The sequence below is a fragment of the Muscardinus avellanarius genome (genome assembly GCF_963383645.1).
Source record: "Muscardinus avellanarius genome assembly, chromosome: 3".
Taxonomy (NCBI): Eukaryota; Metazoa; Chordata; class Mammalia; order Rodentia; family Gliridae; genus Muscardinus; species Muscardinus avellanarius.
This window is the reverse complement of record NC_137788.1, coordinates 97,469,597-97,491,553: the sequence shown is the minus strand read 5'-3', so window position 1 is coordinate 97,491,553 and position 21,957 is coordinate 97,469,597. Positions and strand designations below refer to the sequence as shown.

At 42.3% G+C, this 21,957-nt stretch overlaps 1 protein-coding gene across 1 annotated transcript; it reads left to right on the top strand.

Moving 5' to 3' along the window:
• Window positions 1–3,732: 3,732 nt before the first annotated feature.
• On the top strand, window positions 3,733–21,183 carry CLCC1 (chloride channel CLIC like 1; the record flags this gene model as incomplete). Its single annotated transcript, XM_080691486.1, has 10 exons — window positions 3,733–3,861; window positions 5,003–5,101; window positions 6,277–6,384; window positions 10,139–10,360; window positions 10,825–10,965; window positions 14,642–14,735; window positions 17,794–17,891; window positions 18,167–18,313; window positions 19,042–19,380; window positions 20,911–21,183. The coding sequence occupies 10 exons, from the start codon at window positions 3,733–3,735 to the stop codon at window positions 21,181–21,183; spliced, it is 1,650 nt and encodes a 549-aa protein (XP_080547612.1).
• Window positions 21,184–21,957: the final 774 nt, after the last annotated feature.

Below are 21,957 nucleotides of genomic sequence, written 5' to 3'. Positions count from 1 at the left end.
AACTGGGGGAGAGAAACTAGTGCTCACTGATAAGTCAGAAAAACACAGGTGTTATTGGTTCTTCCAAGACTATTCCTTAGCTTAACTCTGCTTTCTTCCAATAAGTCATACAGCTTTTCTTTCTCTCCTTCCCTCCTCTTCTCTCTCTCCCCCCTTCCTTTTTCTGTCTTTTTCTCTCTGTCCCTCTCCCTTTCCCTCTTCCAGGGTTCCTCCTGTCTCAGTCCCCCAAGTACTGGGATTGCAGGTGTGTGCCACCATGCCTGACTGAATTTCCTCCTGTTGTAAGGGGACATCATTTATATTGGATTGGGGCTCACCCTACTGACCTCTTTTTTACTTAATTCCTTGAATACCCTCTCTCTAAATAGAGTTACATTCTGAGGTACTGGGAATTAGGAATTCAACATATGAATTTCAAGAGATTATGCAATTCAGCCCGTAATAATATCTGAATTAGTTTTATGCCTGTTTAAGGAAAACCTTTTGTTAAATGTGAAATGTCCATTAACAGGAAAGCAAGCGTTTGCCTTGGCAAATTAAAAATGAATACCCAGCCGGGCGTGGGGGCGCGCGCTTGTAATTCCAGCACTTGGGAGGTTGAGACAGGAGGATCGAACAGGTTCATAGCCAGCCTCTGCTGCTTAGTGAGGCTCTCAGCAACTTAGTGAGACCCTGTTTCCAAATAAAATATAAAATAGGTCTGGGAGTGTAGCCCGGAGGTAGAAAGCCCCTGGGTTCCACCCCCAGTACCACACAAACACACAAATGAATACCCTTGTGACTACTATCCAGATTAAGACATAGAATGTCAGCAATACCCCAGTTCTCCAGTGTCTTTTCTCAGTCTCAATCTGAGAATAAAAGTTTCAATATTTACCACTAGTTGTGGTGTTTCCTGTAGTATATTCTGTATCTGATACTGTAGCACTCTTACCAGCAGGTAAAGTTAGTCCCAAGCTTTGTACTCTGGCAGTGTCTTCACAGCTTAGCTTCTGCTACATCCATCCCCACCTTCTCTCACCCCCCATGCTGGAGATTGAACCAGGGGCTTTCTACTTCCAACTACCTCCAGACCTTTTTTGATTTTTTTTTTTTTTGTATTGGGGTGGAACTCGGGCATTTTACCTCCGAGCTATACCCCCAGCCCTATTTTTTATTCTTTATTTTGAAACTGGGTCTCGCTGAGTTGCAGAGGGCCTCACTAAGTAGCTGAGGCTGTCTGTGAACCGTGATCCTCCTGTCTCAGCCTCCCAAATGCTGGAATTACGAGTATGCGCCACCACGCCCGGCTTGTCATTTACTCTTAAAGTGTTACCTATACTTCAGATTCTATTTCCCATGTTATTACTTCATGATATCTGCCTGGGTTTTTCTAATCTTTTAAAATCCTCGGCATTCTTGCTGGAGCTTTGATCATTTACATTTGCTGTTTAACTAACATTGAATGTTTTTCAAATGCCAACCACTGGGCTGAGTGTTGGGTGATGGAAAGTTCAGGGAGAAGGTGAGGCTACATTTGTGTAAAATGTTACTGTGTATGTGTCTGTGTCTATGTAGGTGTGTATGTATTGTTATTAGAGATGGATTCCAGGGGCATTCTACATCCAACCTACACTTTCAGCACTATTTCATTCTTTAATTTTGAAACAGGGTCTCACTAAGTTGTAGAGAGCTTCACTAAGTTGCTGAGGCTAGCCAAGAACCTGCGGTCCTTCTGTCTCCACCTCTTAAGTATTGGGATTACAAGCATGTGCCTGGCTCATAAAATGTTATTGTTCCGTGGAGAAGTTCACATTATAGTGCTCTGATTTCCAGCCTTGGCTGCGTTTTGGAATCACATGTGGAGATTTATTTATTTATTTATTTATTTATTTACTTTTTTGTGGTACTGGGGTGGATTCCAGGGGCTTTTCTACCTCTGGGCTATACTCTAGACCTATTTTATACTTTATTTGGAAACAGGGTCTCACTAAGTTGCTGAGAGCCTCACTAAGTAGCTGAGGCTGGCTTTGAACCTGTGTGATCCTCCTGTCTCAGCCTCCCAAGCGCTGGGATTACAAGCGTGAGCCACCAGCCTGGCACCTGTGGAGCTTTAAAAATCCCAGTGCCTGGGTGGGCTCCAGTCCCAGAGATTCTGATATAATTGGTTTGGGCTGTGGCCAGGAAGTAGGAGTTTTATAAGGTCCTCAGGTGATTTCACTCTGCATTCCTGATTGAGAGCAACCGTGCTAATGAAGAGCCAGGGCAACCAAGGGCCAATTGCATTGTGTATTATGCTAATAGGTTAGGCTGAGACAGGAGGATTGCCGGTTCAAGGACAGCCTCAGCAAGTAGTGATACTCTCATCACCTAGTGAGACCCTGTTTCAAAATACAAATAAAATAGGGCTAGGAGTGTAACTCAGGTAGAATGCCCCTGGGTTCAGTCTCCAGTAAGAAGAGTGCACGCACACACGTGCTCACACACACACACACACACACACACACACAAGGTAATAAGTACAGGGGAATATTTAAATTAGACTATGGTTACTTTTATCTTTACATAATTATAAGCTGTTTATGAGCAGGATTCAGAATTTTTTTTTTCTTTTTCTGTTTGGAACTGGGAGTTGAACCCAGAGACATTCTACCTCTGCGCTGCTCCCAGCTGTATTCATTTCTTTTTGGAAACTCTCATTAGGTTGCTGAGAGCCTCGCTAAGTTGCCGAGACTAGCCTTGAAACTGGTATCCTCCTGTCTCAGCCTCCCAAATGCAGGGATTATAAGTGTGGGTCATCACACCCAGCCTGGCCCAGACCTCTCTTATCTTGTAGGTTCCCGGCCTTGTGTATAGCAGATACAATGTAGGCTGTCCAATAGAACTCTGTGCTGATGGAGACATTCTGTATCTGTAGTGTCCAATGTTATGTGGCAGTTAAAATTAAATATAATAAAATCATTTCCTTGTTTACACTAGCTACATTTCAAGTGCTCAATAGCCACAGGTGGCTAGTGGCTACCATATTGGACAGTACTGAACAGAGGACATACTATTTACTATTTCTTTTTTTATGTGTGTGGTACTGGGATGGAACCCAGGGTCATTTTACCTCTGAGATATACCCCCAGTCCTTTTTTATTTTATTTTTTTGGTGGTGTTGGAGATTGAACCCAGAAATATTCTACCGCCAAGCTCATTTTGACTTTGAAAAGGTTTTGCTAGGTTGATGAGCGCCTCAGTACTTGCTGAAGCTATCCTTGAATCTGCAGTCCTCCTATCTCAGCCTCCCACTTACTGGGATTACAAGTGTGTGCCACTACATCCAGCCTTAAAATACCTCACTTTTTAAAATCTCATTGAGAATGTTTTGCAAGTGTATGGATTTTTATATGTGAACACTATTTTTACTTCATGTACTTTCCTTTTATTTCATGTACCATCACTATTTAGAAAGTGTTCTTGACACTAGAAAGTTTCTATTAATATATTTTGCCGGGCGTGGTGGCGCATGCTTGTAATCCCCGCTCTTGGGAGGCGGAGATAGGAGGATCGCGCTGGAGGCTTAAGAGACCCTGTTTCCAAATAAAAAATATAAAAAAATAGGTCTGGGAGTGTAGCCCGGAGGTAGAAGGGCTTCCAGGAACCCCAGTACAAAACAAAAACAAAAACAAAAACAAAACAAAACAAACATATTTTAAAAATAATTACATTACATTAAACTTATTGAAACTTTTCTAAGTCTCATACAGGATGCTGTGTGTTTTGCTCCTCTGTGAATGTCTTTTGCTGATAAGTGGTTATGCTCACGATGATGAATGGATCGACCCCACAGACATGCTTAACTACGATGCTGCTTCAGGCACAATGAGAAAGTCTCAGGTAGTGTAAAAAATGTATTTATGTGTAAGACCTTGCCATCCCCATGATAGAAATAGTCCACTCTCATTGTTATTGTCTTGAACAGGGCCATGAAAGTCATGTGGCAGTGATTAGCAGCCATAGAGTATTTCCTGATACTCTTTTTTTTGTGTGTGTAGTACTGGGGATTGAACGCAGGGACTTTCTACTTCTGAGTTACACCCCCAACCCTATTTTTAACTTTGAAATAAGGTCTCAATAAATTTTGGAGGGCTGCACTAAGAAGCTGAGGCTGAGGCGGCTGCAAACTTGCGATCCTCCTGTCTCAGCCTTCCAAGTACCATTACAACATTTTAACTGCCACATAACATTGGACACTACAGATACAGAATGTCTCCATCAGCACAGAGTTCTATTGGACAGCCTACATTGTATCTACTATACACAACTCAGGGAACCTACAAGATTACAAACATGTACCATCACACCTGGCTTTTCTGATACTTTTTTTTTTTTGCAGTACTGGGGATGGAACCCAGGGCATTCTACCTCTGAGCTACACCCCTGCCCTATTTATTTCAGTCTTTATTTTGAAGCAGGATCTCACTGAGTTGCCAAGGGCCTCACTGAGTCTGCCTGTGAACCCGGATCCTCTTGTCTCAGCCTTCCAAATGCTGGGATTATAAATATGCTCCACCTTGCCCAGCGTTCTGATACTTTTAATCTAAGATTATTTTAAACCTATCTCCTTATTTCTGTTTTGAATTTGAATGTAAAGCTCATTAAGAACAAAGCCAGTTTTAGTTCTTAGTAGACATATTTGAGACTCTTTTTTGGTGCTTCATATAAGTGAAGAGAATTATGAGCAAAGTCATAAAATGATGAAGTCAAAATTTTAGTCTTGAGCCAGATGTGACACACGCTTGTAATCCCCGTACTTGGAAGGCTGAGCCAGGAGGTTTGCAGGTTTGTGGCCTCAGCTACTTAGTGAGACCCTGTTTCCAAATAAAAAGTAAGATAACTCTGGGATGTAGCCCAGAGATTAAAGGACCTTGGGTTCCATCCCTTAGACCATGAAAAAAACAATTTTTTTTAAGTCTTGATTTACTGAAAGTTATTTCTACAAGTGAACTATAAAGAAAATCTCTCTACTTTGTTTTAGGTGAAAAATGGTTTATCAGAGAAGGACATCAGTCCTGATTTGTCACATGCTGATGAGATATCGGAATGCTATCGCAAACTTGATTTCTTAACTCATAAGGTTAGATTTTTTCCATTTATGAATTTTGTAATATTTATATCAAGTCATTCTGTTGTTCTGTCTTTGCAAATATTTGTGTTTGTAGTGTTTCTTTGTGTTTTATAACTTTGTGTGTGTGTGTGTGTGTGTGTGTGTGTGTGTGGTACTGAGGGTGGAACCCAGGGGCTTTTCTACCTCTGCCTCTGGGCTACACTCCCAGACCTGTTTTGTACTGTTTTCTGAAACAGGGTCTCACTAAGTTGTTGAGAGCCTCACTCAGTAGCTGAGGCTGGCTTTGAACCTGTGTGATCCTCCTGTCTCAGCCTCCCAAGCACTGGGATTACAAGCATGCGCCACCATGCCTGGCTTGTGTTTTACAACTTTTATGAGCATCTGTATGGTACTAGGGATTGAACCCAGGGGCATTTTGCCTCTCAGCCACACCCCTACGGCTATTTTATTCCTTTTTTTTTTTTTTTTTCGCTACTGGGGGTGGAAACCAGGGGCATTCTACCTCCAATACAACCCCATGGTGGCACACACCTTTAATCCCAGTACTTAAGAGGCTGACGTGAGGGTTTTGGGTTTGAGGCCAGCCTCAGCAACCTAATGAGACGTAGATTCAAAATAAAATAGAGCTGGAGCCGGGCGTGGTGGTGCACGCTTGTAATCCCAGCATTCGGGAGGCTGAGACTGGAGGATCACGGTTCATGGACAGCCTCAGCTACTTAGTGAGGCCCTCTGCAACTCAGTGAGACCCTGTTTCAAAATAAAGAATTACAAAAAAAAAAAAAAAAAAAACAGGGGAGGGGGTGTAGCTTGGAGGTCGAATGCTCCTGGATTCCATCTCCAGACCCACACATACACACAAAATAGAGCTGGGGAGTGTAGCTTGTGGGTAGAATGCCCCTGGGTTCAACCCCTAATACCTCCTCCCCCCAAAAAAATTGCTGAAAGGCAGCAGAAAAACTGGCCGGCCAGAGCTCAGTGCTGGACTCATGCTCATTTGTTGCCAACTAACCTTTACAAAGAGAAGCATGGGAAGCAGGCAAGTTAGGCTCCACACCCTAACTTGGCTGATCACACTTGATAAAAATAACCAGCTCCTTGTTTTTGGTGGCTTCACCAGACTAGTAACTTGACCCATGTGTTAAACTTTGATGCTATCTAATGTTGAATTTATTGTATGATTACAGATTGATGAGTGTGAAAAGAGAAAGAGGGAAGACTATGAGAGTCAAAGCAATCCTGTCTTCAGGAGATATTTAAACAAGATTTTAATTGAAGCTGGAAAGCTTGGACTTGTGAGTATTTGGTGATGTGATATTAATCAGTGTAATGGACATTTTCATTTATTTCAAATAATATAAAGAAGCGATAAAACCTTGTTATGGTTTAACAGAGCACCTGCCTGGCTCACCCTTCCCCACCACAAGCTTTTCATAGAAGGCTAAAGGTGCTAGCTAGCATGCTTTTTTTTTTTTTTTTTTTTTTGGTACTGGGGGTGGAACCCAGAGGCTTTCTACCTCTGGACTATACTCCCAGACCTATTTTTATACTTTATTTGGAAACAGGGTCTCACTAAGTTGCTGAGAGCGTCACTAAGTAGCTGAGGCTGGATTCGAAGCTGTGCGATCCTCCTGTCTCAGCCTCCCAAGCGCGGGGATTACAAGCGTGCGCCACCACGCCCGGCTTGCTAGCCTGCTTTTTTATTTTTCTTTTTTTATGACATTATCAGGTATTGAACCCAGGGCCAACTGCCTCTGAGTTACATTCCAAGCCCTATTTTTTTTATTTTGAAACAGAGTCTCATTAAGTTGCGGAGGGCCTCATGAAGCAGTTGAGGCTGGCTGTGAACCTGTGATCCTCCTGTCTCAGTCTTCCAAGTACTAGGATTATAAGTGTGTGCCACCATTCTGGGCTAGCTAGCCTGCTTTGAGGTGGTTTGGTGGAGGCAAGTAGTGCAGACCACTCTTCTTTTTCTTATAGCTTATGAGAATTTACTTATCTATACTGCTGTCCAACTAATTCATGTGGAGCAAAAGTTCTGTCCTTACTTAACTGTTTTCTACCATTTTTTTCTTCTTTCTTAGACAACATCATTATATGTTGAGAAGTTAAATGTTTAATTTTATTACTTTTTTTGTGGTACTGGAGATAAAACCTAGGGATATTCTACCTCTGAGTTACACCCCAACCTTATTTTATTATTATTTGGAAACAGGGTCTTACTAGGTTGATGAGAGTCTTACTACTTGCTGAGGCTGTTCTCGAACCTGCGATCCTCCTGTCTCAGTCCCCCAAGTACTAGGATTAAAAGCATGTGCCGCCATGCCTGGCTTTGAGCAACTTGTTTTGACTTGTTAGCATATGGCACAGATATAAATAAACTATATTTCAAGTGCTCAAGGACCCCATGATCTGCAGTTGGGGCATTTGACAGAACTGATGTAGATCATTTCCATTATCACAGGAGCATTCTACGTCAGAGCTACACCCCCAGCCCTGGTTTTATTGTTTGTTTGTTTGTTTGTTTGTTTGTTTGTTTTGCGGGTCTGGGGATGGAATGCAGGGGCCTTTGACCTCCGAGCTATACCCCCTTCCCTATTTTTTTTTATTTTTTTATTTGAAACCGGGTCTCACTGAGTTGCAGAGGGCCTCACTAAGTAGCTGAGGCTGTCCGCGAACCGCGATCCTCTGGTCTCAGCCTCCAGAATGCTGGGATTACGAGCGTGCGCCACCACGCCTGGCTCCCAGCCCTCTTTTTTATTCTTTATTTTGAAACAGTGTCTCACTAAGTTGTGGAGGACCTCAATAAGTGGCTGAGGCTGTCCACAAACCCTGATCCTCCTCTAGCCTCTCAAGTACTGAGATTACAAACTTGTACTACCACACTCAGCTCTAACTTTTTAATTATCTGTACTTACTTACATTATTAGCCAGCTTTCTGTTGTTGTATCAAAATACCTGGAATAATTAACTGATGAGGAGAATAGTTTTGTTTTGGCACCTAGTTTGAGAGGTACTAGTACCAGGTTTGAAAGACCTATTGATTTGGTAGGTGTCCTGGAGGGTTGTGGCTGGGAGCATGTCACCACGTGGTCAGGAAGCAAAAGGGAGAGAGAAAGGGGCCAAAGTCACGCAATCCCTTCCAAGGAACTGTTCCTAAGGATCTAACTTCCTTCCTCTAGACCCCACCTCCTCATGTTCTACCACCTTCTTGTAGTGTTACCCTGGGAAACGGAACAAGCCTTTTAACACATGGGCCTTGGGGACATTCAGCATCCAAACTATATGTATTGACTGGTAATAAATGTAAAATGGTTACAGTGATGCTAAGCTGGACTTGCACTAATAAGATAGTTGTAAATATTGTGTATTTCAGCCACATGTGGTGGCCCAGTACTTGGGGGGCTGAGACAGGAAGATTGTAGGTTTAAGCTCAGCCTTAGCAACTTACAAGGCTCTCAGCAACTTAGCAAGACCCTGCTTCAAATAATAAATAAAATAGGGCTAAGGGGTATAGCTCAGAGTTAGAATGCCCTTGGGTCCAACCCCCAGTACGTACAGAAAAAAATGTGTATTTCAAGGAAACTTACTATTTATTTTCCTACATCTTAAGATCCCTTTCCCACCCCTTTGTTTTTCTCTGTATGTGTGTGTTGGGGGGAGGTCTATTGATTGAACACAGGGGCTTTTTACCTCCAAACTACACCCCTAGCCCTATTTTTTTTTTTTTTTTTTTTTTTTTGGTGTGTGTGTGTTGGGGGCTACTGGGATGGAACCCAGAGGCTTTCTACCTCCGGGCTGCACCCCTAGACCTATTTGTTTATATTTTATTTGGAAACAGGGTCTCACTAAGTTGCTGAGAGCCTCACTAAGTAGCTGAGGCTGGCTTTGAACCTGCGCAATCCTCTTGTCTCAGCCTCCCAAGCGCGGGGATTACAAGTGTGTGCCACCACGCCCAGTCTCACCCCTAGCCCTGTTTTATTTTTTATTTTGAAACAGGGTTTCTTAATTTGTTGAGACTGACCTTGAGCCTGAGATCATTCTTCCAAGTAGGGGGATTACAGGTGTGTGCCACCATGCCCAGCTCCTTTTGTTTTTCTTACTTGAACTACTGCAAATTTTAGGCTATCTGAAAATTGTGTCAGAAAATAGAAAGTCAAACTGAATCATAAAGGTAGTTATTATTCACAGACTCCTGTTTATGAATTTACATAGTTGATAAAAGTTGCCACCCCCAAGTCCATGCCAGAGGTGTGTTTGTGGTCATTCTTGGACATGTGCAGAGTGCCAGAAACCTGTCCTGACCCGGTGGAGGTGGAACCAAGACAACAGCGCTCCATCTTTTTGTTTCCTGCAGACTGTGGGGAAATCATTGTCTCTTTCCTGCTGTATTGATGTCTGTTTTGTGCTATATTTTCCACAATTTTTTGTTTGAGGGCAGTAATTCCATTGTTTTAAATGCCCCCTCCCCCCAAATAGTGTTGAAATGTGTAATATTCCTAAGTACAAGAAGGCTGTGGTATGCCTTATAGAGAAAAAATCCTGGATAGGCTTCATTCAGGCGCGAGTTGTAGTGGGTCTGTTGACTGCATGTTCAGTGGTAATGAGCCAGTAATATATATTAAATAATGGCTCACAGAAGCACAGGTAAATCAGCTGATGAAACTGCGACCACTAGAGGCCCGCTCCTGGCCCTGTGTTTCCTCTAGGATTTATATTTCAGCTCTTGTCAGTAACTGTAGAATATAAGTACTGCCAGCAGGAGAAATCAACTGCATGTTAGTAAAATTTGCAGTATCTTTCTTGCATAGAGTTCTATTAATTTTTAAAATCTTTTTATATATGTATTAACTGATTTTTGTGTTGGCCTTAGATCGTAGATAGTATTTTCTTATTTGTGTGAAATATTGCAAATTAATTATGGCTATCCTTTTTGTGGTGATGGGAATCAAGCAAGCCAAATATATATTATATGGTTTTTATCTTAGTATTTGTTTAATAATAAAATCCTGTCTTTCTATTGTTTGTTTTTTGGTGAATTTAATGCAGCCGGATGCAAACAACGGTGATATGCATTATGATGCTGAGATTATCCTTAAAAGGCAAACATTATTAGAAATACAGAAGTTTCTCAGTGGAGAGGAATGGAAGCCAGGAGCATTAGATGACGCACTAAGTGATATATTAATTAATTTTAAGTTTCATGATTTTGAAACTTGGAAGTGGCAATTTGAAGATGCCTTTGGAGTGGATCCATATAATGTGTTCATGGTAAGAGGGGATGAGGGTGACAGCAACCTTTCTTTTTTTAAAAGACTCTTTCAAAGCACCACTGTGATTACATTAAGAACCTGTACTTCAAGCCGGGCGTGGTGGCGCACGCTTGTAATCCCAGCATCCGGGAGGCTGAGACCGGAGGATCACGGTGCGCGGACAGCCTCAGCTACTTAGTGAGGCCCTCTGCAACTCAGTGAGACCCTGTTTCAAAATAAAGAATAAAAAACAGGGCAGGGGGTATAGCTTGGAGGTCGAATGTCCCTGGGTTCCATCCCCAGACCCACACACACAAAAAAAAAGAACTTGTACTTCATCACTCATACTGTGTACACAAGCAGCGGAGGCAGGGAAATGGTTTTTTGTACTTGAGTCCATTTTTTCTGGTTTTGCTGATGATGAGTGTTTCGTGTTGGGAGGACAGCATGGCAGTAATTCTTGTTTCTACTTCTGTATTTAAGGTACTTCTATGTTTGCTTTGCATCGTGGTATTAGTGGCTACCGAGCTGTGGACATACATTGGTTGGTACACCCAGTTGAGACGTGTTTTTATCATCAGTTTTCTCTTCAGTTTAGGATGGAATTGGATGTATTTATATAAGGTATGAAATTGGTCACTTGAAAAGTTTTACATGTGAATTTTTAATAAGAGTATAAACTGGGCGTGCATCCTGATGCATACCTGTAATCTCAGTACTTGGGAAGCTGAGACAGGAGGATCAGATTGGAGGACAGTCACGGTACTCTTAGCAACCTAGCAAGGTCCTCTTTCAAAAACAATAAAATAAGAATGGCTGGGAAGGTAGCTCAGAGGTTGATGCCCCTGAATGCATGCAATCCCCAGTAACTAGTAACATACACGTGTGCATGCACACACACACACACACACACACACACACACACACACACAGTATTCCACATCGTCTTCCCTCAGATGTTTCAAAAACAAAATAAGATGGGCGGGGAGTATAACTCAGAGGTAGAATGCCCCTAAGTTTAATCCCCAGTAAAAGCACACACACACGCACGCACGCACGCACGCACGCACGCACGCACATCATGCAGTCTTTACTCAGATGTGGGTTGAGGACAGTGATTGGAGGCAGTCAGCAGTGGGGAGGAATTAAATTGGCACTTCTCACCTGTGTGTGGTGTTTTGTTTTTTTTTGGGGGGGGGGTCCTTGACCAGTTAGTTGGGAAAAAATGTAGTCCTGATTCTGATTTTGCTAACCCAGTTCCTGTTGGGTAGCCTCGGGACAAGTAAGTCAACACAGAGCTAGGTGGGCACATCTTAAAACTTATATAAATGATTTGGGTTATGTTCTTCTGTTTTCATTAGAAATAATACTACAGTATTACTATTTGTAAAAAGTTTATTTTCTGAGTATAAAAATATTATTTTTAGAGCCAGGCGTGGTGGTGCACGCTTGTAATCCCCGCGCTTAGGAGGCAGAGATAGGAGAATCGCGCAGGTTCGAAGCCAGCCGCGCTGGCTTAAGAGACCCTGTTTCCAAAAATAAAAATGTATAAAATAGGTTTGGAAGTGTAGCACGGAGGTAGAAGGGCTTCCAGGAACCCCGGTACCACAAAAAACAAACAAACAAACAAAGATATTTTTAGGAAAGACAGATTCAGATTTTTTTAAAATCATCTGTGATTTTATCCCTTATTCATAATCACCATCAGTATTTTCAATCCTTTTTCAAATTTTAATTGTATTTCAAAATTAGGATCAAACTATATACAGAAATTTTAAAGGGCCACTGATGTTTTTATCAAAATAGCATAATAGGCTGGGTATGGTAGTGCGCGCCTATAATCCCAATACATGAAAGGCTGAGACAGGTGGATCACAGGTTGGAGACAAGTGTCAGAAATCTAGAGAGACTCTTGTTTCAAAATTAAAAAGCAAACAAACAAACAAAAATCGCAGAGGTAGAATGACCCTGGGCTCAGGACCAAAAAATAAAATAAATGTATAAAATAGCATAATAATTGAAGGAAATTTTTAGATCTTATAGTTGCTTAGAGTTAAGTAACCAGGTATTTTCAGTGAATTTATCCTTGTGATATTGCCTTAACTCTTTGCTCTTAATTTCTTTATGGAACTAATTACTTACAAATTAAACGCCTAGGTTTTATGGAGGAAAAAGCTTTCTTGGTTGACGTTTTCTTCAGTGGTTTGTAAAAGCTCTTCCTGGGTATCTGTTGTCGATCCATTTCAGAACTCTCTATATGTATGAAAATCTACCAGTGCTTAAATACATATATAAAACACTTATAAATCAGGCATGGTGGTGCACGCCTGTAATCCCAATACTTAGCAAGGCTAAGACAGGAGGATTGTAGATTCAAAATTAGTCTCAGCAATTTAGCGAGACCTTGTTTAAAAAAAATAAATAGGTCTGGGAGTGGAGCAAAGAGGTAGAATGCCCCTGGGTTTAATCCTTAGCACCATGAAAAGATATCATGAGCTGTAAAAGAACATGAGATGTATTTAGCTTGGATAGCCATATTTTCATTCATGGCACAAACTATATTTGAATTATTATTATTATTATTATTTTTGGTGGCACTGGAGATGGAACTCAGGAGCAGTCTACCTCTGAGCTACAGCCTCAACCCTACTTTTTATTCTTTATTTTGAAACAAGGTCTCACTAAGTTGCAGAGGACCTCACCTAGTAGCTGAGGCTGTCAAGGAACCCAGATCCTCCTGTCTTAACCTCCCAAGTACTGGGATTACAAGTGTGTGCCACCATGCCTGGCTTTGAACTAATTTTTTTTGTGTGTGTGGTACTTGGGATCAAATCCAAGGGCATTCTACCTTTGAGCTACACCCCCAACCCTGTATTTTTTTTTTTATTATTTTGAAACAGGGTCTCACTGAGTTGCAAAGGTCTTCACTAAGTAACTGAGGCTGTCCTTGAACCGCGATCCTCTTGTCTTAGACTTCCAAATGCTGAGATTACAAGCGTGCACCATCATGCCTCGCTCTGAACGACAAATTTTTATTATTTATTTTAGTTTTTGGTGGTACTGAGGGTGGAACCCAGGGGCTTTTCTAACTCCAGGCTATACTCCCAGACCCATTTTATATTTTATTTGGAAACAGGGTCTCACTAAATTGCTGAGAGCCTCAGTAATAAGTAGATGAGGCTAGCTTCAAACCTGTGCAATCCTCCCGTTTTAGCTTCCCAAGCTCTGGGATTACAAGTGTGCGCCACCACACCTGGCTACAGATTTTTAAATAAATGGTTTCTTTTGTCATAATTGTATACAAAAAAAGGGAATTGTACTTGGTGCTTTATTTTTATTTGTTTGCATTAATATTATTTCTTTATGAACTGAAAAGAACTACTCTTTAAAAATAATATATAAACTGGGCGTGCTGGCACATGCTTGTAATCCCAGCACTTGGGAGGCGGAGACAGGATGATTGCACAGGTTCAAAGCCAGCCTCAGCTACGTAGTGAGGCTCTCAGCAACTCAGCGAGTCCCTGTTTCCAAATAGAATATAAAATAGGTCTGAGAGTATAGTCCGGAGGTAGAAATGCCCCTGCGTTCCATCCCCAGTGCCACACACAAAAAAAAAATAACATATACCTTTTCCTATTAAATTATATAGGAAATTGGGTTGGAACTGAGGAGCATTCTCCCTCCAAGCTACACCCCCAGCCCTATTTTTATTCTTTATTTTGAAATAGGGTTTCACTGAGTTGCAAAGAGCCTCACTAAGTAGCAGAGGCTGTCCACGAACTGCTATCCTTCTGTCTCAGCCTCTCAAATGCTGGGATTACAAGTGTGCATCACCATGTCCAGCTTCCTGTTAAGTTTTAAACACTTTGGTTCTGGATGAATGATAAAGACACTTGGTGGGGTTTTTTTGTTTTGTTTTGTTTTTGTGGTACTGGGGTTCCCAGAAACCCTTCTACTTCTGGGCTACACTCCCAGACCTATTTGGAAACAGGGTCTCTTAAGCCAGCGTGACTGGCTTTTGAACCTGCGTGATCCTCCTGTCTCCGCCTCCCAAGCATGGGGGATTACAAGCGTGTGCCACCACGCCCGGCCGACACTTGGTATTTTTAAGCAGTGTCTTATTAAGTTGCTAAAGCTGGTCTTGAACCTGCTGTCCTCCTGTCTTAGCCTCACAAGTACTGGGAGTACAAGCATGCACCACCGTGCCCAGCATAAAAACACTTTGAGCTAAGGGTTTCTGGATGTGTGGGCACAGCATTTGCTGACAGCTGTCTTTCATGCTTCTTTTTTGTGTTGTCAGGTAGCTTTTGCACAGCATCAGGCTAATGTTGCCAAGATGGAGCCATTAACCAATGTGTGTGCTGAGAAGATGGATTGGACTGGAAGTCTTTGGGGTAAGGTGTTCGGGCAGTTGTCCTTATTTTGAATTTAACTTCAGAGAATGAAGGAAATCATTAGATACAACAAAATGATGAAATGTCAGAGGATGCTTTCTGTGACTTGAATCTTTACTGTAAGAGGGACTGTATAAGAGGAGTTTTAGGTTTAAAACTATTGAGTTCATGTCAAGCCACAGGGAAGGAATAGAAATTGTGCTTGTGTTGGCTCTGGCGTTCCTGCCTCCTGCCATTAGACTAACGATCTACGCTCACGCGCTGCCTTGTGCCTAGCACGGTGTCTGGTGTTTTCTAAGTCCTCCAAGAAGTAAATAAGTCCTTCTTCCTGCTGAAGAAGTAAATAAATACATATGTAAACTAATATGAATCCTAGTTTTAATCTCTATTTATTTATTTATAATTTTTGTGGGTCTGGGGATGGAACCCAGAGGCATTTGACCTCCGAGCTACACCCCCTGCCCAATTTTTTATTCTTTATTGTGAAACAGGGTCTCACTGAGTTGCAGAGGGCCTCACTAAGTAGCTGAGGCTGTCCGCGAACCGCGATCCTCCGGTCTCAGCCTCCCGGATGCTGGGATTACAAGCGTGCACCACCATGCCCGGCTTTAATCTCCTTATGTTTACTAAAGAAATTTTTTTCCTTTTTTCGGGTCTGGGGATGGAACCCAGGGGCAATCTACCTCTGAGCTACACGTCCTGCCCTATTTTTTATTCTTTATTTTGAAACAGGGTCTCACTAAGTTGCAGAGGGCCTCACTAAGTAGCTGAGGCTGTCTGCGAGCTACAATCCTCCGGTCTCAGTCTCCTGAATGCTGAGATTATAGGCGTGCGCCACCATGCCCGGCTTTTAAAGAAATCTTGTAACTTTATTTATTTTAAACAAAAGAGAAAATTATTTTCTTACTTTTTAAACAATCTCATTAATGTTGACCACTGTTAGTTGTTTACATCTAGCACTGGGAATGAGTTAATGTTCAAAAGCTCTTTATAAATGCTACGTCATAATGACTGACACAGACTAGAATCTCAGTAGATTGTACTGATGGGAGCTGGCCTTGCGGACACACACGTGTAACCCCAGTACTCGGGAGGCTGAGAGAGGAGGATTGCAGGTTTGAAGCCAGCCCTAGCAACTTAAGCCTTCCACAACTTAGTGAGACCTTGTTTCCAAATAAATAGGTTTGTATAGCTCAGAGGTAGAATGTTCCTGGGGTTGAATCCCCAATGCCACCAAAAAAAAAAAAAAAAAAAAAGCTACAGCTACAGATGTGTCCACAATTAATATTTTTTGAAAGTAATGGGAACTAAACAGTTCAACTTTGCTTCTTGGCTTTAGGAAATAGCAAAATGCTGCCTCTAGTTCAGGCTAATTTCATATGTACTTAAGACTAACTTAGAAAAATTGGGAAAACTAGTATTCTACATTATTTTGTAAAGTTGATAAAAACTTACTTAATTTTTGATACTGAAGATTGAACCCGGAGGTATCCTATCTTGAAGCTATACCCCCAGTCTTTTTCTTTTTTATTTTGAAATAATTTCTAAGTTGCTGAGGCTGGCCTCAAACCTGCGATCTTCCTGTCTCAACCTCTCAAGTATTGGGATTACATGTGTGTGCCAGCACTAAAACTTAATACTTTTTTTGTGTGGTAGTATTGGGGATTAAACCCAGTGGCATTCTACCTCTGAGCTCCATCCCCAGCCCTTTTTTATGTTTATTTTGAAACAGGGTCTCACAGGATTGATGAGTCTCATTATTTGTTGAGGCTGTCCTTAAACCTGCAATCCTCCCATCTCAGCCTCCCAAATACTGGGATTACAAGTATGCGCCCACTATGCCTGGCTGACATACTTTTTTTGTTTTGATTTTTGGTACTGGAGGTTGAACAACTTGGGAGGTCTACCTCTAAGCTACCCCCCCCCCCACAGTCATATTTTATTTTGAAACAGAATTCTCAGTATGTTGCTGAGAGTCTTAACTCATTGCTGAGGCTGTCCTCAAACCTGTGATCCTCCTATCTTAGCCTCCCAAGTACTAGGACTATAAGCATGTGCCACTGCACCCTGCACAACTTACTTTTTATTTGAAGTTTTATTGAGATAATTGTAGATTCACAGAGAGCCTATGTACCCTGACCTATTCCCCCAGTGGTGACATCTTATACAGCTATGATGATACAGTATCAGAGCCAGGATGTTGACTTGGGTACAGCCTGCTCAGTCAGATGTCCCCAGGTTTTTTTTTTTTTTTTTTTTTTTTTTTGGTGTTTGTGTGTGTGTGTGTGTGTGTGTGTGTGTGTGTGTGTGTGTGTGTGTGTTTGGTACTGGGCATGGAACCCAGGGGCATTGTATGTCCAAGCTACACTCCCAGCCTAATTTTTTAGTCTCTTTTTTATTTTTGAAACAGAATCTCAGTGAGTTGCGAAAGGCCTTGCTAAGTAGCTGAGGCTGTCCGTGAACTGGGATCCTACAGTTTCCATCTCCCGAATGCTGGGATTACGAGCATGCGCCACCACGCCCGGCTAGATGTCCCCAGTTTTATGTATACTCATTTGTGTATATAAAAAACTGCTTTCAATTATTAATCTTTAAGAAATCATAAAATTTTTTGCCTCTATAAGATTTATGTAATTTGAATGGAATTTTAAAATAAACATTATTTTGAATACAAGATGAAAAAATTTGAATCAGCATTATAGGAAACGTCCTTAAAAATTTAAACAATTTGCCGGGCGTGGTGGCGCATGCTTGTAATCTCTTAGTTTGGGAGGCAGAGACAGGAGGATCGCACAGGTTTGAAGCCAGGCATGCTGGCTTAAGAGACCCTGTTTCCAAATAAAAATATAAAAAATAGGTCTGGGAGTGTAGCCCGGAGGTAGAAGGGTTTCCAGGAACCCCAGTACCACCAAAAAAAAAAAAAAAAAAAAAAATTTAAGCAATTCAAAATTGACTGGTAGGTGGGCATGTAGAGTCAAAACCAAAATATATTAATTTGGAAATCAAATGCAACTTTTTGTAATGGTTCAATGTTTTGTCTGTTTGTTTTTCTGAATAGAATGGTTTAGAAGTTCATGGACCTATAAGGATGACCCATGCCAAAAATACTATGAGCTCTTATTAGTCAACCCTATTTGGTTGGTTCCGCCAACGAAGGTATAAAATATATTTTGTAAAAATTATTTAGACAAAGTATGTCTTAATCCCTTGGATTTATAACAGATTATTAGTATTTTTAGTTACTTTGCTAATAATAAACCTTGTCCTTGAAATGTTCTTCCATTATACAGTGATTTTCACATTGAAAGTGGCGTAGGACTCCATTTTATGGAACTTAATTTCAGCCTCAGTGCACAGTGAATTTTGGCTTATTCTGTGTGTCTCAGTCCAGTGAGGAAGAAAACTTAAGTTGCTTTTATCTTTCATTTTAGGCGCTGGCGGTTACATTCACCAACTTTGTGACGGAGCCATTAAAGTACATTGGGAAAGCAAGTGGGGAGTTCATTAAGGCGCTCATGAAGGAGATTCCCGTGATCCTCCAGATCCCTGTGCTGGTCATTATGGCGCTGGCTGTCCTGGTTAGTGTAGAGCTCTAGTGATATTTAACAAGACTTGCAGAGAAAGGCAGTTCCAAAATTATTAGGTTTTTTGGATGTTGTAAATTAAGCTAAGTCATGTTTAATGTTAAAAGGTGATTTTTAAGTAACACAGACTTATTTATACTTCCATGTATATTCTTCCAATCAAGGAAGTGCTTCACTCCTGTGTAACGCTCGTAGTGATTTAGAATAATAGCTGAGGCTGGCCTCAAACTTGTGATCCTCCTGTCTCAACCTCCCAAATACTGGGATTACAGGCATGTGCTACCATGCTCGGCTTGATCTATTAAATTTTATTGGTTTGAGCCGGGCATGGTAGCACATGCTTGTAATCCCAGTATTTGGGAGGCTGAGACCAGAGGATTGCGGTTCGCGGACAGCCTCAGCTACTTAGGCCCTTTACAACTCAGTGAGACCTGGTTTCAAAATAAAATAATAAAAATAGGGCAGGGAGTGTAACTCGGGGGTCGAATGCCTCTGGATTCCATCCCCAGACCTGCAAAAAAAAAAAAAAAAAAAAAAAAAAAAAAATTATTCGTTTGTATTAATCTAAAGAGGTCTGTAATAAAAAATTATGAAATTAACATGGTTATGTCTATATATGTTAAAATTAGATGATTTTGTTAGTTTCCTGAATATAATAGCTCCTCGCTTCATCGTAAGTTACCTATTGGGTTCTCAGGAAAATATTTTTCTTTTCCTTACAGAGTTTCTGTTATGGCGCTGGGAAGTCAGTTACTGTACTGAGGCATGTAGGTGGTCCTGAAAGAGAAGCTCCCCGGGCACTTGAGCCCGGTGACAGAAGATGGCAGAACGAAATTGATTATAGACCCCGTGGTGGAGCAGGTGATGGAGGTTTCTATTACAGGGGCCCAGTTGGCTCCATTGAGCAAGGCCCTTATGACAAAAGATACGAGGGTAGAAGAGCTGTTTTGAGAGAGAGAGATGTTGACTTGGGATTTCAGACTGGCAGCAAGAGCCCCGAGGTGCTGCGGGCGTTTGATTTACCCGACACAGAGGCACGAGCGCGTCCCGTGGCTCCCGGCGTAAGTCAGCACTGTTTGTTTCGCTGTCCCTCTGTGCTAGGCCTGAGCAGTTTCTAGAGCTTTTGGTTGCTTGTAGTTTCTGACCCTTCACTGTTATAAATTATATCCTTAGTGATATAATTACTCTCTCTTCTCCTTTTTGGTCTAAAGTTAGTTCAGCTTCCTCAGAAGTTCACTTAGCCAGGTGTGGTGGCACACGCCTGTAATTCCAGTACTTGGGAGGCTGAGGTTTGAGGACAGCCTCGGCAAGCCGTGAGACTCATCACCCTAGCGAGACCCTGTTTCAAACTGGAAATAAAATTGGGCTGGGGTTGCAGCTTTGAGGTAGAATGCCCCTGGGTTCGATCCCCAGTACCATAAAATAAAAATGTTTAATTTTCATGTTAAATACTGTTTAGTAGTCTGTTAGAACACATGGCAGGTCATATGAAAAGTCATCAGAAGCTGACATGGGAGCATGGCTGAAATGTCTGCCTTTGCCGAGCGCCGGGCTGGCAGGAGGCCCGAGGCCCTGCGGGCGCAGGGGGCTGGAGGCCCAGGCGCCTGGCCTGCCCTCCCAGGCTCAGCCTGGCTGTACTCTGCCTGCAGAGTGGGGAGGAGGTTTTCACTGTTACTGGTCTTTAAGGGGACATTTCCGTTTCTGGTAGAGAAAAGAATTGGTACTCTCATTTGCACAGTTTAAGTTGCAACTATAAGCCTTTGAGAAACAGCTATGAGCTAGTAGAATCCAGGAAATTACAAAATCCTTATAAATACTTATGTATCTAAGTGGATCTAGAAGCCTGAGGACGCTGCCCCAGCTTTTACAGTTGGTGATGCCTGCAGTGCTGCTGTCACTGGAGGGACGCCGGTCACCTCAGGGCCGGGGCCTTCTTGCCTGCTCCCCTCGCCGCCCTCCGTCTCTGCTCTCCCTCCAAGCTCAAGCCAGGCCCAGGGCCCCTGGCCGCGCCTTGCCTGCAGGGCCGTCGTGCTCGCTGCTCCCCCGTAGTGCAATGACCTCTGCGCGGCACCGATTCAGACCGCCCTGTTAAGCTGCAGTCTGGCCTGCGCCCTGCTCACTGTCAGCACGTAGCACTTTCTCTCTGCTGCTTTGTAGCCCTTGATTCAGTCAGTAACATTTCCTATGAAGCCCTTGTTTGCAGGTTCCTTCCCCAACCAAACTGTAAGTTCCAGTGAGTGTAGTTTCTGTGTTTAGTTCTGGTTTTATCCATAGAACATAGGCTTAATGTACATATCTGCTCATCAAATATTTGTAGAAGGAATTATTCTCACCAGGCAGGAAGAGTAGCCGTACTGGGCCAGTCCTCTTGACCCCTCCTTAGCCGAGCCCCCAGACCACCTAGATAACCTCCGTGTCCTCGTTCCTCCACGTACAGTTCTATGAGGCTTAATGTTTATACAAACCAGCACTGGAACCAGGATTTGAAAGTGGAACTTGATGCAGGGTTTAGACAGGAACTTGATATCTTTGATTACTAACCTTCACAGTATGTCAGCTACAAAGTTAAAATATGATTCTCTACTTCACAGCATGAATCGCCTGTTTTGAATACCAAGCCCAAAGACATTGGTGGAATCCCAGAGGAAAGCACGCCGACATGGGGCGGCCATTCTGCGACAACTGTGTCTGGCCCAGAGGCACCAGGGGCTGTGGGAGACTCACCTGCAGCGGCCGAGGCCCAGCTGGAGACTGAAGCCAAGGGCAGCGCCCAGGACGACGGCGCGCACAGCCCCGCGACCGCTGTGGCCGGAGCCCCTGTGGCTCGAGGACCAGAGACCCAGGCCGCAGCCCCGAAGACTTGAGTTTTGTAAAGTATACTCTTTAACAGCTCTTTATTCTCCTCTTCCGAGCATTTTGACAGTTACACCCAAGGTGCCAACTTAGCCACTAATATTTTTACTGACAATCAGATTAACAAACACATGTATGTGTATAAAAGCTTCTGTTTAGTTTTGTCTTCTACTTGACATTAAGTTATAGCCCATAAAGTTTTGAAGTGTTCATTATGGAACAAGGGCTCATAAATTGACATTTTAAAATGAATGTTATGGTAAATGTATGTTTTAGATAATTAAGGCAACTGAATTAGGGGATACAGAAGGACAAGATGTTACTGTCTACAGGCATTTATAGGAATCAGCTATACAAGTGTATGTTGGTAGTGGAAGTCCTATTACTTTAACAGAATAATTTGTTCTGCATTAGAGTCACAGTGTTTACAGTGTAATAGGTTTGTGTGTGTGTATGTGCCAGGGATTAACCCAGATGCTCTTCTTCTGAGCTTCACCCCAAGCCCTTTTTCATATATATATTTTTAAAACATGGTCTTGCGTCGGGCGTGGTGGCGCACGCTTGTAATCCCAGCATTCGGGAGGCTGGGACTGGAGGATCATGGTTTGTGGACAGTCTCAGCTACTTAGTGAGGCCCTCTGCAACTCAGTGAGACCGATTCAAAATAAAAATACAAAAATAGGGCAGAGGGTGTAGCTCGGAGGGTAAATGCCTCTGGGTTCCATCCCCAAACTCACACACACACAAAAAAAAAACCCCAAAACATGATCTTGCTAAGCTGTGAA